The sequence below is a fragment of the Maniola hyperantus genome, chromosome 8 (assembly GCF_902806685.2).
Source record: "Maniola hyperantus chromosome 8, iAphHyp1.2, whole genome shotgun sequence".
In the NCBI taxonomy this organism is placed as follows: domain Eukaryota; kingdom Metazoa; phylum Arthropoda; class Insecta; order Lepidoptera; family Nymphalidae; genus Maniola; species Maniola hyperantus.
Window position 1 is genome coordinate 7997270 of NC_048543.1, and position 16376 is coordinate 8013645.

A 16376-nucleotide genomic window follows, 5' to 3' on the forward strand; every position below is an offset into this window, starting at 1 on the left:
ACTGTAGCACGGACGTAAAAATTCTAATAACTTCCTGAGACTCTGTAATTTACAGTAGTACCTAAATATATATTATTACTACTAAACTATTCTTAAATTATAATTTGCATTCTAAGAAATATTAATTGCTCGATATCCTTTGTAGGTAAATATTAAAATATAGGTAGCTAATAGAAAGTATCGCACTTTGGTAGTATTCAATGACTGTTTTTGAAAAATCTATTTCTAAAAGCCGCCAATCCGCTAACGAATCTGAATGTTCAATGCTTTTGGAACTTAATGGAAGGCTGCATTGAGCATCCATCAATTTTATTATCGGGTCAAAGTGACGCAGCGGAAAATTATATCTCGCACCCGACTCCTGTTTAATCAAATGATGACTATTCATTCCATTATTCGCTTCAATTAACACGAAGTAAATTACTTTATAGATAAAAATGAAAAATATTTTACAGAGGCTTTAGTATAAATTTTCAACTTATTTTATCTACGAGATTATAAACGTCTTTTTAAACATACATACAGTAACACTAGTTTATTCATGTTTTGATCGGCTAAAAATACAAATAATAAATGTATCGAAACTTTAAACTTTACTATAAATAATAAATTATAACTAGTCCTACTTTGACTAAAGTAAAAGTTTGGGTAGATACCGTTAATCATGTAAGAAACAACCAGTTAAAACCAGGAGAAGATTATTTAGGAACGTTTATTATATGCTACATTTTCTATTTCTTAAATAAATATTATGCTATCAAATTAGACCAAGTGTTTCTTATCATATTAGCTGCTTTTTCACCGATCATGATCTCAGCAGCATTTGTTCGTCCACTGAGAGTTCGAGGAATAATACTAGCATCCACTACTCTTAATCGTTCTACGCCATATACTTTCAATTCAGGATCTACAACCGCATCAGGGTCAGTTTGTGGCCCCATTTTGCACGTAGCTATTGGATCCCGAGCCGATACAATCATTGTTCTTATGGCACATTCCCAGTACTGCTCAGATCCTACAGGATGTGCAGAACAAGATGGGTATGGAGCCAAGTACAACGAAGCATCATATTTTCTAAACGGCTGCGATTCACCTAACTTAATTATGTATTTAACAGCTTCTTTCAAAGTGGCCAAGTCTTTAGGATCACTTAAATAGTTACCAAATATTTTCGGATGAGAAAACGGACTCGTATCTCTTAACTCCAAGTAGCCTTTTGACTTGGGGTGTAAAAGTGTAGGTACAGCTTGCCAAGTATCAGTCCCACTCAGTGATCCAAAGGCGTTAAAATATGTCTTATCAGTAATTTTCCAACTTTTTCGAATCGCACCACCTGAATCTAATGTAAGCGAACCACCAATACTAGCTAATTCTATGTCTGGTACGGGTCCGTCGGAAAGAGATGTTTTTATGTATCCAATCGCTTCCAACCCACCAGGTGATGACAAAAGACCATCACCAAACTGTAACCATTGCATGAGATTTGGCAAAGTTGCAACTTTCGGTTCTAATAGGCTTGCATTTGTACTGTTAAGTTTAAACACAACACCAGGAAAGCTGACATGATCGTATAGACTGCGACCAACTTTTCTATCTGCAATCACTGGTATTCCCAGTGTTTGCAAATGTTCTTGAGGTCCTATTCCTGACAGCATTAGTAACTGAGGTGATCCAATTGGTCCAGCTGAAAGAATAATTTCTCTTCTGCAGCGCACGGTGCGTTTTATATGATTTTTGATGTATTCAACTGCATATGCTTTTTTGGATTGGGAATCTACTAAAACTTTGGTAGCCTTCGCTTCAGTAAGAATGTGCAAATTCTTGCGTCGTTTATGTTGATGAAGGAAAGCCTTTGCAGCACTCAATCTGTGACCTTTATTAGAAACAGTTTGCACATAGCCAAAACCTAATTGGTCTGGATCGTTATAATCTATAGTAGGGTGTCCGAAATCTCTCCCAGCTGCAAGAAAAGCTTCGACCAGGCCAGTTCTGAAAACAAAAAACTCAGTTACTATTAAATTGTGTACCTATTTTGTTTTAAAAAGCAATGTTAAGTAAACAAACGTACTTAAATGGAACATTTTCAACAACAAGTTCTCCATCACGACCATGGTATGGTGCATTTTTATATTTCTTTAGTTCCGCCCTCTCAGACTTGATAAAGAATTCTAGAACTTCGTTATAGGTCCTGAAAAGTAATAATAATAATTACTGTAATGGATTTTATTACTATCTTTTATTCATTAATTTCTTTTCGATACCAATAGTTTCAAATCATTTATTTGTATACCTATTTTAGTTCGAAAAATTGCTATAGGTCTGGCTTTGTAACCCATGTTGCTTTAGGATCAAAGCCAAGAGGGAAAGAAAAAAAACAATACGTATTTATAATACCTACTACAAATGTGTCGTAAGGCACGTAACAATGTAAGAAGGTTGTGATAGAAATTTACGGCAAGCCTTTTTATGACACCACAGATAGCGACAGCGAGGTGACTGAATAATAAAGAAACATTGAGGGAAGCGGCTTTTATCCTAGACAATGATAATAAAGTTTGTTATAAATCATAATTTTTCATATTATGGTAGTAGTGCACCGTAATATTTTCTTGGTTTTAGTAGATAAAAATATTTGATTAGGTACCTAAGTCGTTGGTGCATGATTGATGCCGTTAATTTAATAGATCAAAAGCATTTGATAAATTTTTAGTGAAATTATGCATTTCAATATGCTTCAAATAGTCCTTATCTCGTTCGATACCATCAGTAGCATCTTTTTTAACGTTGAAGCGAACAATACTAAAATGCAGTGACAGCTTAGTGGTCAAAGACTTTAACCACCTACTTATTCGTAATGTTCGGGATTCGATCACCTTTAACTTTTCGACGTTATGTAGGTACGTTTTAAGCAATTAAATATCACAATTTCTCTTAATATTCTCAAAGGGGTGTGAAGTCAGCCAATCTGCAATTGGCCAGCGTGGTGGACTATGGCCTAAACTCTTTTTATGATGAAGATGAATGCCAAAATTTGTGTCTGTCGGCATGAAGAGGTTACCGGCCAAGTGCGAGACAGATTCGCGCACCGAGAGTTCCGTACTACAGCCGTGTGTTTCGTCATTTTGCACGATAAATCAAAAACTACCGTGCATAAAAATAAATAAAAATCTGTTTTGAATGTAGGTCTGTTGTAGGTATAGGTAAAGCCTTTTCATATGATATTCTACTTGGTATAGTAATATTACTTTGAAACTTGAAAAATTGTTTGTTCATGAACACATTTTAATTTTTTTGTGATGTAACCACAAATTCATGGTTTTCGGATTTTTCCCTTTACGTGTGCTATAAGACCTACCTACCTGCCAAATTTCATGATTCTAGGTCAACGAGCAGTGTGCTATAGGCTTCTTGACAGACAGACAACGAAGTGATCTTATAAGAGTTCCTTTTTCCTTTTGAGGTACGGAACCCTGAAAATGTTTATAATTTAATATTACCATCCATAGTTTCCATCTGCAGCGATTTGGTCCCAGTCTTGTGGCCGGCCCCTTGTGTACAACATGCTGTTAGTAACACTGGACCCACCGACGGCTTTACCACGTGGCATGTAGCAACGTTGCTCTTCACTACCTAAAAATTGGAAAACAATAAGCTATAATAGTTATAATAGGTACGTGACAGGGCGAGATGGCAATTCCACCCGCACAGCCCTCGCGCTAACCCGGTGCGAGGTACCCCGCCTCATACTCCGATTGCTATCTCGACCTGTCGCGGACTATAGGACCATTAATTAATTAAAATATAATTAATTTTAAAGCAGTGACAGCCTAGTGGTTTAGGCGTAAGCCTCCTATTTGGGAGGTCTAGGGTTCGATCCCGGGCACGCATTTCTAATCACTTGCATTAACGATGAAGGAAAATATCTTGAGGTATCACGTGCTCTACGTCGCACTGCTGATCTTGACAGAAAACCCAATTAATAACTTTTTGGCTGTACCCGACCCCGACTCGACCTCGGGACTTCTCGGGATATATTAGACACTTATCCAACGGGACAGTTAGCCTCTAAGCTAGAATGATAAAGCTCCAAAACATAATAGATATGGGCCGTAGGTAAGTATTTACGGCACATATTTAACCATAATCAAAATAAGTTTCTATTTTATATATTATGATAACTAGCGGATGCCCGCGACTTCATCCGCGTAGAATTAGATTTTTAAAAATCCCGTGGGAACTCTTTGATTTTCCGGGATAAAATGCCTATGTCATATATACTATGCCATATAATAGCCTATGTCACTCTCCAGTTATTTATCTATACCCATACAAAGAATCACGTCAATCCGTTGCACCGTTGCGACGTGATTGAAGGACAAACCAACAAACCAATAAACCAAAAAACCAACAAACAAACACAATTTCGCATTTATAATTAGGGTACTGATGTGTCAGTTTGCAACTTTTTATTCACATGCAAAATACCCTTCCATGTTTTACTGAATCAAAGTTATTTTATTCCGGAACTAAAGTCGTAGATAAAATACTTCTCAATCCCAATAGTACTCCAGTAGGTACCGTTATCTGTCGTTTTCGGCGTTTTTATTTTACTCACGGGATTACATTCAATGTTTATAATTCGGCTTGTAAATTGTAGTTCATTGTAGATGTATTGGGATTTGTTCGTTAAACTATCTTATTTGCTCCGGCTTCACATAATTAGTCATGATCAACCCATCGCCGGAATGAGAAGTATTTAGGCCATAGTCGCTGTGACCATAGTACGCTGGCCTAGTGTGAATTGATTTCGCATAGGTGGCCTAAGGTAGGTAATTTGAAACCTTTTCCAATAAATAATATTATAATTCACCTATAAGTATGTCTGTAATTGACAACCATACTGTATAGTTAATTTGAATATTTTGTATTCATACATTATATGAAAGTTGTTGGTGTAAATAAATATAACAAGGATATTTATTGGTGAAAACTGGAAATAAATTTCGTGTTAGGTACGTTTGCCAGTGCGTGTTGCCACTTGCCAGTGATGACATAATATGGATCCAAGACATAATCGCTAACTATGGGCCTCATAAGAAAGCTCAGAGTCACTCAGCGGGCTATGGAGAGAGCTATGCTTGGAGTCTCTCTACGTGATCAAATGAAGAAATGAGGAGATTCGTAAGAGAACCAGAGTAACCGACATAGCTCAACGGTTTGCGAAGCTGAAGTAGCAATGAGCAGGATACATAGGTTCGATATACTTTGGGGTCCCAAGGTGCTGGAATAGCGACCTCGCACCGGAAGGCGCAAGCGTTGGAAGACCCCCACTAAGTGGACAGATGACATCAAACGAGTCGCAGGGCGCCGCTGGATTCAGGCGGCGCAAAACAGTGGTGTGTGGAAATCTCTACGAAAGACCTATATTCAACAGTGAACGTCCATCAGTTAACGATCATGAGGACGATAATTGAGGGACTTTTGAGGTTAGAGCTTCTAAACAGACAGGCGCGTTGGAATCACTTTACACGAATACTGTGAAGTGAAAGCGTACAAATAACTCTTGTATATTCAACACGAAGTTTTACGCTACGTAACTTAACGCGGTTCATGTTTAATACCCCTCAAGGGAAATCCTTACTTTACACATCAGTATGTGGTATACAGATTTATTGTTGTGCAATTTCTATAAGTTTAATAATGCTCTATATAAATTGTTTTTTGGACAGATCGACACGGGCGGATTTTGGCAGATTAGGTCTTTTCCATCATCCGATCTGAATCCAAAAGTTTCGATGTGAAGTAGACATACCTACTTACTTACTATATATTTGTACGAGGGCTTTCGCTCTAGATACGAATTTCGTTTTCCAAATCCGAGAATAAGTAGATATCAACATTCGGATTCAACCTGAGTTTTTAGATCTAAATTTAAAAAAAAGTGGATAGAGCTTTATTAAGCGGCAATTTGTATAAGGATGGTATTTAAAAACGATTCAAAATTACGAACTAAGCAAGTGGAAAATCGAATATTAGATACTGGTATAGATTTATAATTTGCTGGTAAGCTTTCTTAACATGTTCCTCGAGATCAGTTTTAAAACCAAAGCCGGATAAGTCCTCCTTCTGAAAGTTGGTCTTTGAATTAATTTTACTGAAACCACAGACCACCACCTATAGACGCCTAGTAGCTAACCGCCGATCGCTAAGCTTAGGCAGTTGATTAGCATTTTAAAGTCGGCCCACGCCCGTTCGGTACTCTCATTCCGCACATTGTCTTAATTACGTGACTTTTGAGTCCATCAATCACAACAAAGCATTCTCCCCTGTCCCCCGACAACATTTTTGCGCATCGTTTCCACCTTTGCGCAAACCGGATGATACATTGGCCCACACCGCCAAAGAGAAAGCCGAAATTCTAGGCACACTCTTTGCTGCCAATTCAACGCTTGATGACGGGGGGAGAACACCGCCTACCATCCCGCGGTGTCAAAGCTCGCTGCGTGACATACGCTTTACCCAGACAGCTGTGCGTAAGGCACTCCTCTCTCTCGACGTCAATAAAGCGAGTGGGCCGGACGGTATTCCTGCGGTTGTGCTCAAAATATGTGCTCCTGAGCTGACACCGGTCCTGACTCGTCTGTTCCGTCTGTCTTACTCCTCCGGTACAGTTCCATCTTCGTGGAAGACTGCCTTAGTTCACCCTGTTCCGAAGAAAGGCAATCATTCGGACCCCTCAAATTATCGACCTATCGCGATTACCTCCCTCCTGTCCAAAGTCATGGAGCAAATCATAAACGCCCAGCTGCTGGGATATCTTGAGGAGCACCAGCTGATCAGTGATCGTCAATACGGTTTTCGCCACGGCCGATCAGCTGGTGATCTTCTTATTTATCTCACGCACCGCTGGGCGGAAGCCATTGACAGCAAGGGAGAGGCCCTGGCGGTCAGTCTTGATATTGCAAAAGCCTTTGATAGGGTTTGGCATGGGGCACTTCTATCGAAACTACCATCTTACGGACTACCAGTGAAGCTGTGTAATTGGGTCGCCAGTTTCCTTGACGGTCGCAGCATCAAGGTCGCTGTCGACGGTTTTTGCTCGGAACTCAAACCCATCAATGCTGGCGTCCCTCAGGGCTCGGTGCTATCGCCCACACTGTTCATCCTGCATATCAATGACATGTTGCATCACAACAACATCCATTGCTATGCGGATGACAGTACGGGTGATGCCCTGTACAAAGGACATACACAGCTTTCTCGCGCAGTGCTGGAGGAGTGTAGAGCCAAACTTGTGTCTGACATAGAAACCTGCCTAGGTAAAGTGTCAGAATGGGGCGCACAAAACCTAGTGCAATTTAACCCATCTAAAACACAGGTTTGCGCGTTTTCCGCCAAAAAGTCCCCTTTTACATTACCTCTTCTCTTTCAGAGCACTCCCCTCACACCTTCCAACAGCATTGGGATCCTTGGAGTCCACATTTCGAGCGAGGTTCAATTCCGCGATCATTTGGAAAGCAAGGCCAAATTAGCCTCCAAAAAGCTTGGGGTGCTCAACAGAGCAAAGCGGTACTTCGCGCCTGAGCATAGGCTCCTACTCTATAAGGCGCAAGTCCGCCCTCACATGGAGTACTGCTCCCACCTTTGGGCTGGAGCACCCCAGTACCAACTCCTTCCATTTGATCGGATCCAAAGGCGGGCTGTTCGACTTGTGGACGATCCCAAACTTACCGGCTCGTTGGAAAGCCTGGAGCACCGCAGAGACGTTAGCTCTCTATGCGTGTTCTATCGCCTGTATAATGGGGAGTGCTCTGAAGAGCTTTTTGACCTCATTCCACCCTCTTTTTTCTACAACCGCACCGCGCGCCACCGTAAGGAATTCCACCCTCACCATCTGGGTGTCTGGTGCACTTCGACCGTCCGTTGCGCCAGATCCTTCTTTCCACGCACGTGCAAACTGTGGAACCAACTCCCATCGGCGGTGTTCCCACTAGATTATAACATGGGGTTATTCAAGGGGCGGACCAACAAATTCCTAAAAGGCCGGCAACGCATCGGCGGCTCCTCTGGTGCTGCAAATGTTCATGGGCGGCGGTAATCACTTAACATCAGGTGACCCGCCTGCTCGTTTGCTCGCTATATCTATTAAAAAAAAAAAAAAAAAAAAAAATTTACGATTTTGTTTTCATGCAAAGCCTTGTATATGCGTACTCTTGAGGTTGAACCCTCTGTGACTGCAACAAATACATAGTAGATTACCATTATCCACTTTTATTAGGAACAAAACTAAAATGATGTTATGGTTGCCACACCGAGGGTAGTTTCCAGTGTTACTTAAGTAGGTACTGGTAACTCGGAAATCTCGATTTTTTTTGGATCCATCACATGAGATAAGACTGTAGGTACCTGATCTGTTAAGATGTAGCCAGGTATAATAAGCTGCAGTGATTTCCTTAATGTTTCTCTTGAAGAAAGCACAAAGGCGGCTTTTACAAAGGACTTTTCATTCTACCATCCACAGATACCCAACTACGTAATAACCTACACTTTGTATTAAAATACGATACAAGAAAAGAAAAACATCAGCCTTTTTAGGGTTCCATACCTCAAAAGGAAAAACGAACCCTTATAGGATCACTTTGTTGTCGATCTATCTGTCTGTCGGTCCGTCTGCTCGTCTGTCCATTCTGTCCGTCTGTCAAGAAAACCTATAGGGTACTTCCCGTTGTCCTAGAATTTATGAAATTTGGCAGGTAGCTCTTATAGCACAAGTAAAGGAAAAAATCCGAAAACCGTGAATTTGTGGTTACATCACAAAAGAAAATTAAAATGTATTCATGAACAAATAATTATATTTTCAACTTTCAGCTTACTATACCCAGAGGTTCCGTCCTCGTTAAAGTATGAGGCGTCTCAGGATCCTGCAACATGCAACTGACGAACTGAGACGTCCCGACGTTGAGATATCTGATATCATATGAAATTGCTTTATCTGTAGATTCTAAAACAAATTTTTATTTATTTCTACGCATAATAGTTTTTGATTTATCGTGCAAAATGCCGAATAAATACGATTGTAGTATGGAATGAACCCTCGGTACGCGAGTCTGACTCGCATTTAGCTGGTTTTTTCTGCTGGATAGCCTCGTTTCAAAAACGTCTACTTGCACAGCTATTATAAAATATTCTTAAGCCATTAGTAGCGCAAAGAAGCCCAAAAACATTTTACATACATAAAGACGTTACAGACTACTTTCACAACTATAAATAAAATAGGTAGTGGCTTTTACGATCATTAGACAAATAAGAGATTTTTTATTATTATAAATCAGTATTTTACACCGGCTTCTATGATAGAAATATATCATAGAAGCCGGTATCTGTTGGGTTGGTCCCATTTCGACTTATAAAAATTTAAATTAACGTTTAAATAATACAAAAAAATTATATGTAATAGCAATCTAAAAATTTATATTGAAGCCGTTGTTTGGATCCAATTCAAAATTTCGCTAGTTTATTCAATGACTCAAAGTCATTTAAGAGCTATTCTGTATTGAGTTTACTATAGTCCTTACTTCAGAAGTCAAAAGATCTTCAGTTCATTTCGGAACCAGACGGCCAGATCTTGTTAGATTTTGTGGCCCTGATATTGCTGTTTCAGATATAATAATTTATATTAAGTACAATATTATTGTACTTGTCTACTTTTAATCGCAGAAAGTCAAAGAGTTCCACAGGATTCTAAAAACCTAAATCCACGCGGACGAAGTCGCGAGCATAAGCTAGTTATAGTATTAAAATAAAGTTATTATAAAAACAAAATAGGTGTTTTAATATTAACTTAATAAAAAAATTATAAACAATTAGATGAATAACTTCACAAATTTCAAATCCCTGTTTTACCCCATTTTCAAAAATCTTTTCTTAGCGGATATCTACATCATAATAGCTATCTGCTTGCCAAATTTGAGCCTGATCCATCCAGTAGTTTGAGCTGTGCGTTGATAGATCAGTTAGTCAGCTTTTCCTTTTATATATTTAGAAGAAGAAGAAGATTTAGAAGATGAATAATCATAAAATCTTTGCGTTTACTGTGATTGTAGATGCACGTATACCTACATATAAACAGGCGCGTTAGTGAGGTTAATTAATCCTCGTCCCCGTTTACAAATCGTGACAAACAAACTTTCTACTAAAATGAGGCCAGAGTTTCAACAATTATCCTATCACGAAGTTCAGATTGCTTTCCCTACAACGTGTTTAATAAAACTTTCATGGTTTTTCTAACTTTCCTTTGTCAATGACATCACTTAGTTACGATGTGAATTGATAATGTGATTATAGGGAATATAGTAAACAGTAGGTACCTAACAGAATTAAGTTCTTAACTTACTTACACAATTTTGCTAAATAGTTAGCATATAAACTCGAAAACTATTTGTTTTATTTTATTACGTAAAAGCGCAGTACCTGGTTTCAGGAGTTAATTTAATTTCTCGATACAGATCTAGGCATATTTACGTACAGGCGCCGCCGCGCCGTGAAAATTTCCCGTTGATAATATTCGTTTATAGTGAAAATTGTTCATTCAGTTTAGTTCTTGTTTTATTGTATAAATTTTTCGTACATAGCTATTTTATTAATTATTTCTAGCTTCTTATTTACATTTGTGTATAACTAGCTTATGCTCGCGACTTCCTCCGCGTGGACTACACAAATTTCAAACCCCTATTTCACCCCCTTAGAGGTTGAATTTTCAAAATTCAAAATCCTTTCTTAGCGGATGTCTACGTCATAATAGCTATCTGCATGCCAAATTCTAGCCCGATCCGTCTAGTAAGTAGTTTGAGCTGTGCGATGATAGATCGATCTGTCAGTCAATCCTTTTATATATTTAGATTTTGTCTACTCAAATCATAGTGAACTTTTGTAACGAATTATTTTAGAGTTAGTAGTTCGCAATACAACCACGAAAGGAAACAGTTTAGTTTCTTTTAAATGAAGGAGTGATATGAGATATAGGAACACAGGCACAATATGAAGTCTTTTACCCAGTACAAACGAAAGTAAGCCGTGATAATAACAAGAGTTAACAAATGCTAAAAACACTAAAAGTAAACCGACCCAGGTTAAACAGTTGTGTATACAAACAACTTAACTACAATTTATCACGTACTGCTTTGTTTAACACCGTTAGCTGTTCTTAATACTTAACTTAAAACCTCAACAGTACAAAACCAGACTTTGATACGAAATGGCCCTAGAATGGCAACCTCGCAATGGAAAGCGCAGCGTGAGAAGACCCCTCACTAGTTATACGACATCAAACAGTCACAGGTACTTTCGCAGCGCAAGACCGTGGCGTGTGTAAGTCCCTACAAAATACTTGTCCAGCAGACGTCCATCATTTGTGAGTGATGATGATGATGATGATGAAATCTATACTTATTGCTTGTACACATTGTTAACTAAAAACTCTTACCTAAACAAACTCCAGGTTGATGTTCCATTGTGTAAGGCCATACGTAATCAGTTTGTTGGAGATATTGAGTCAGGGCTGGTATATCAGATATCAACATCTCGGGTCTTCCAGCTTCCAGCAAAAGTACTGTTGCTCTAGGTTTATCTTCAGTCAGGCGAGATGCTAAAACTGACCCAGAAGAGCCAGCTCCTACTATTACATAATCATATTCTTCAAAGGGTTGATTTAAACCTGAAAACCAACGACATGAATGGCGTGAAGTCTTGACGAAACATGACCTCTCCAACTATCCCACTATCCTTGGATTAAATCTTAAAAATAATATAAAATATTTAACCTCACAAAACGACGAATGGATAAAAATCTAATCCAAGTAAATAGTCAGAATTTGAGGAAGAAGCTAATTAAATATATTAGACAATAGCATTTTTTTTTCAATGCATATGAAGATTATGATTGAGAACTATACTAACAAAACAATTAAATAATGATATTGTAACCATCACGGTCATATTGAACTGTGTATTTTTTTAAATTGTTTAAGTGCATTGTTTTAATTACAAATATGTTTGAAAGTGAATGATTCTAGGCAAGCGCGCTCTTAGGCTGCATCATCACTTGCCAGCAGGTCTGATTGCAGCCAAACGCTAGTCTTATAAATTAAAAAAAAGTGAATCTGTGATATAAGCTTACCTTTGGGCAATAGATACGAATCTCGCAAAAAATCGAAGGGATCATTTGCATTTGTGGGAGAGGAGTTTTCCGCTACGGTTTGAAACATCATATCCACTATCGGACTTTGAGGATACGGCCAGAACAAACCGAAACGTGCTTTTCTATTTTGGCTCTTAAGTTTAGACAGATGAAGTCTCATATCCGCTGCTTCGGGTGTCTCATTACCGGCCTTGTTAGGATCGCTTTTGTTGTTAAAAGGGTATGGCCAAAGTATACGCGCGTTCCTAAAGCTTGGGAGGTTCACGCTATCCTCAATGTTATTAACGGCGCTGTGCGGTTCATCCTCAATATTAGCTAACTCTTCGTCATAGTAGATATCTATTGCATTCGTAAAAAACAATACATTGAGTAATAAGGCTGCATGAATAAGTCGCCGCATGATTCCTGTAATTGGAAACAAAGATAACAGTTACATTAAAGTTTTTCAAATATAATAAAGTTTTAAAATGCCGACTACTATAAAAAAACCACCATAGGTGATGGGTTCCGATGATTCTAAAATGTATGTTCAGAAATACAGAATTTACACAAACCATTCTTTTTTTTTTAACAGTGGTGTAGTGCGTGTCATGAGATGGTCTCGAACCATGAATGAGAACGTCATGCGAGCGTACTATGGGTACAGATGGTGGAACTAACCTCACTGGGTATCGCTCAAGAATGCTATCATTATTATTATTATAATGATAAGGAATCATTATAATAATAATGATATACTGGGATCGGTCGGTTATCACTGACAGGTATATTGTAGCCAATAGACCTGATATAGTGCTAGTTGACCGTTCAGCGCGTCGAGCAATAATTGTTGATGTTACTATTCCTCATGATGATAACCTAGTGAAAGCAGAAAAGGAAAAAGTATCAAAATACTTGGACCTGGCTCACGAGATTACCGCCATGTGGAGTGTTGACTCTACGATTATTGTACCGATAGTTGTATCAGTCCATGGTCTTATTGCGAATAGTTTCGACCAACATCTTAAGAAACTATCGCTTAATTGTTGGATCAAGGGTAAGATACAGAAGGCAGTGGTTCTTGAGACGGCACGCATTGTGAGGAGGTTCCTCACTCTGGAGCCCTGACCATTGGCAGCTTGGATCCTAGCCCGCTGCAAGTGGGATCCATTTTATCATATTTTTAATTATTGTTTTTTTTTTGTTGTTCCAGTTACTTTAATTTTTGTTGTTCTTGTTATTTTAATTTCTGTTGTTTCCGTTATTCTATCATTTGTTGTTTACAGTACTTTATATTCTGTTGTTTATTTTATTTTATTTTATTTTTTGTTGTTCCTGTTACTTGATTTTCTGTTACTTTACTTTAATTTTTTTTTGTTGCTTCTGTTATTTTATTGTTTGTTGTTTTTTTAAAAATATGATAAAAATGAGAAAAATAAATAAATGAGAGAGAGAATGATATTATATATATATAAGGAATCATTTATTATCATAATGTATTTATGTGGAAATCGATGAATCGACACATAGACGTCTAAACATATTATGTATGTCTAAACATAAAAATATATATAACCCTCCCGTGGTCGGGTAAAAATAGCAGGTACGAAGGATTTCAAAGCAAAATTAATATGACAAGGTATCATTGAAAGGGCAACTGTAGGTACATTCTAAAAAAGATTTATATTTATTTTTATGCATAATAGTTTTTGATTTATCGTGCAAAATGTCGGAAAAATACGACTCTAGTTACTAGTACGAAATACGAAACCCCCGCTGCGCGAGCCTGATTTTAGACATAGTGTACCACGCTGGCTAGGTCCGGATTGACTACTTACTTGGTTATTTTTAATTAACTGCATCTAAATTATGTACTTCAACATACTTGTTTGTTTTTGTTTACAAGGAAGTATAATCTATAAGATAAATATACCTATTGTATTTAAAAGCACGTTAAGTTAAATATTGATCACTACTCATACTATAATTACAAAAGTGTTTGTTTGTTGTTGGTTTATTGGTTTGTTGGTTTGTCCTTCAATCACAACGCAACGGAGCAACGGATCGAAGTGATTTTTTGTATGGGTATAGTTAAAATCCTGGAGAGTGACTTCTATAGTTATAGTTCCCATGGGTTTTTTCAAAACCTAAACCCACCCGTAAAAGTCGCGGTACCTATAGGTAGTTTTAATTCATTGATGATAAATGAGTTGGCTACGTTTGCATTTTCATTGCTGGTAATAATAGTAATTATTATTATTAATCAGTAAAATAAAATTAAGGATTATTATACACTAGATTATGTTCGCAACTTCGTCCGCGTGAACTACACAAATTTCAAATCCCTATTTGATCCCTTTAGGGTTTAAATTTTCAAAAATTCTTTCTTAACAGAAATGTCTACGTCATAATAGCTCTATCTGCATGCCAAATTTCAGCACAGTCCATCCAGTGGTTTGAGCTGTGCGTTGATAGATCAGTCAGTCAGCTTTTCCTTTTATATAAATACTAGATGATGCCCGCGCCTTGATCCGCGTGGATTTAGGGTTTTAAATATCCCGTGGGAACTCTTTAATTTTCCGGGATAAAAAGTAGCCTATGTCCTTCACGCTTCAAACTATTACGGTTAAATTGATGGACCGAGAAAAGCTAGCAGACAGACGACAAACACACAGGCAGACACACTTTCGCAATTATAATATTAGTATGGATGGATATGGATAATATGGAAGTATGGATTTATTCTAGGATTTTAGATCGATTACAAGCGTAGACCGCTGAAAAGTTCAGTTCAGCGAGATTTCATAGAAACATTTTTTCGTACTCGGTCCAAAGCTGTTATTAATTATGTACGCATCTATCTTAATAATTGAAAATCAATAAATTCTTGTGCCGATAACCGTTCAATTCAAAATATTTGGTAGCTTGTCATTGACATAGGATAGTACCTATAGCTTGTAGAATAATAAGAGTCCCCATAGTACGATTTAAAAGTGATAAAAATATTTTATTTGCATATTTTTTTTAGTATGCATATAAATTATAAATATAGGTTAAATAATAAATTAATTTTAATATTCACTTACCTATACTTTTTTATGTATTTTCTCAACAATTCCTATAGGTGCTTATGGTATTTTTGAACACTTTGCCAAGCCGGGTATGCGGCAGACGGACAAGAAATGACTGTTTTCACATCGCCTTTACGCGAAGCTTTACGCGACTTGGCCGTGCACTTGAAATACCGCTACGTGATGATCGGCGCACATCAAGGGGGTCTCTTTACACTTGTTAGCGCACGTTCGCTGCTAGCCGCAATACTGAACCAGCTAAGTTTGCAAGGTTCGTAAAGTAGCCGGCAAGAAATAATGTGCATCGATCTTTAGAATGAGATTTCGGCTTTGTAGAGCGTTGTCTCTGTCACTTATACCTATGTGACGTTTTGTAGGTCTCCACGACAGAGACAACGCTCTACGAAACCGCTATCTCTTCCTAAAGGTCGATGAACAATGTGTAATAAGCCACCTTTGTATAGCTGTGCTAGTTGGTAAGTAATTAAAAATCCAAAAAGAATTAGGTTGTAATCTATTTAAATTATTTATCGTGAATTAACAATGCATGTGTAATTTGATAGATTGATTGAGGCAAAAAGTCACTTTAAACTGGTCCATCGGAATCGAGATACAAATTGATCGCAATTACCTACGTGCAGATGAAGCCATGAGCAAACATTTATGAAATTAAAAGTGAGAGTAAAATATTCTACTAAGTACTTATAAATACAATTTTTGATCGTTGACCTTGACTAATCGTGAATAAGTGTGGAAAGACTCTAAAACACAATTCGTTTAATTTGCTTTCAAGACGTGATGGGAAATTGCTCACACCTCTTTTAAATTGCCTAGTGTTTCTAATCCACGTCCCACTTTACAGGTGCTTATTGTACGTTAGTTTCTTGACCTAATAATGTTTTTATGATCGTATAAAATTTAGTGTGATTCATTCATAAATGTATAGATTACCAGCTGATGCCCGTAACTTCGTCCGCGTGTATTTAGGACTTAACAAATCCCGTGAGAACTCTTTGATTTTCCGGGATAAAAAGTAACCTATGTGACTCTCCGTCCTTTTAACTATCTCTATGCCAAAAATTAAGATTGGTTGCCTACATACCTAGTTAGGGCGTGACACAAACAGGTAC

The 16376-nt window shown here is 37.8% G+C and overlaps 2 protein-coding genes across 2 annotated transcripts; one reads left to right on the forward strand and one right to left on the reverse strand.

The window, feature by feature from the left end:
* Positions 1 to 696: 696 nt before the first annotated feature.
* On the reverse strand, positions 697 to 15399 carry LOC117984388 (glucose dehydrogenase [FAD, quinone]-like). Its single transcript, XM_034971015.2, has 6 exons — positions 15262 to 15399; positions 12176 to 12601; positions 11483 to 11713; positions 3498 to 3630; positions 2069 to 2188; positions 697 to 1989 (listed from the first exon to the last, which is right to left on the reverse strand). The coding sequence occupies exons 2-6, from the start codon at positions 12594 to 12596 to the stop codon at positions 750 to 752; spliced, it is 2145 nt and encodes a 714-aa protein (XP_034826906.1). The 5' UTR covers positions 12597 to 12601; positions 15262 to 15399; the 3' UTR covers positions 697 to 749.
* LOC138402687 (uncharacterized) lies at positions 12926 to 13303 on the forward strand. Its single transcript, XM_069500348.1, has one exon. It carries the CDS (start codon positions 12926 to 12928, stop codon positions 13301 to 13303), a length of 378 nt encoding a protein of 125 aa, XP_069356449.1.
* Positions 15400 to 16376: the final 977 nt, after the last annotated feature.

What these genes read in the sequence shown, in the direction of transcription:
- LOC117984388 (XM_034971015.2), bottom strand. Translation starts at nt 12,596, where the DNA reads ATGCGGCGACTTATTCATGCAGCCTTATTACTCAATGTATTGTTTTTT. An exon ending in TTCGTATCTATTGCCCAAAG is followed by an intron (nt 11,714 to 12,175) that starts GTAAGCTTATAT and finishes GTTGGTTTTCAG; the next exon opens with GTTTAAATCAACCCTTTGAA. An exon ending in GTTGAAAATGTTCCATTTAA is followed by an intron (nt 1,990 to 2,068) that starts GTACGTTTGTTT and finishes TTTTGTTTTCAG; the next exon opens with AACTGGCCTGGTCGAAGCTT.
- LOC138402687 (XM_069500348.1), top strand. Translation starts at nt 12,926, where the DNA reads ATGATATACTGGGATCGGTCGGTTATCACTGACAGGTATATTGTAGCC.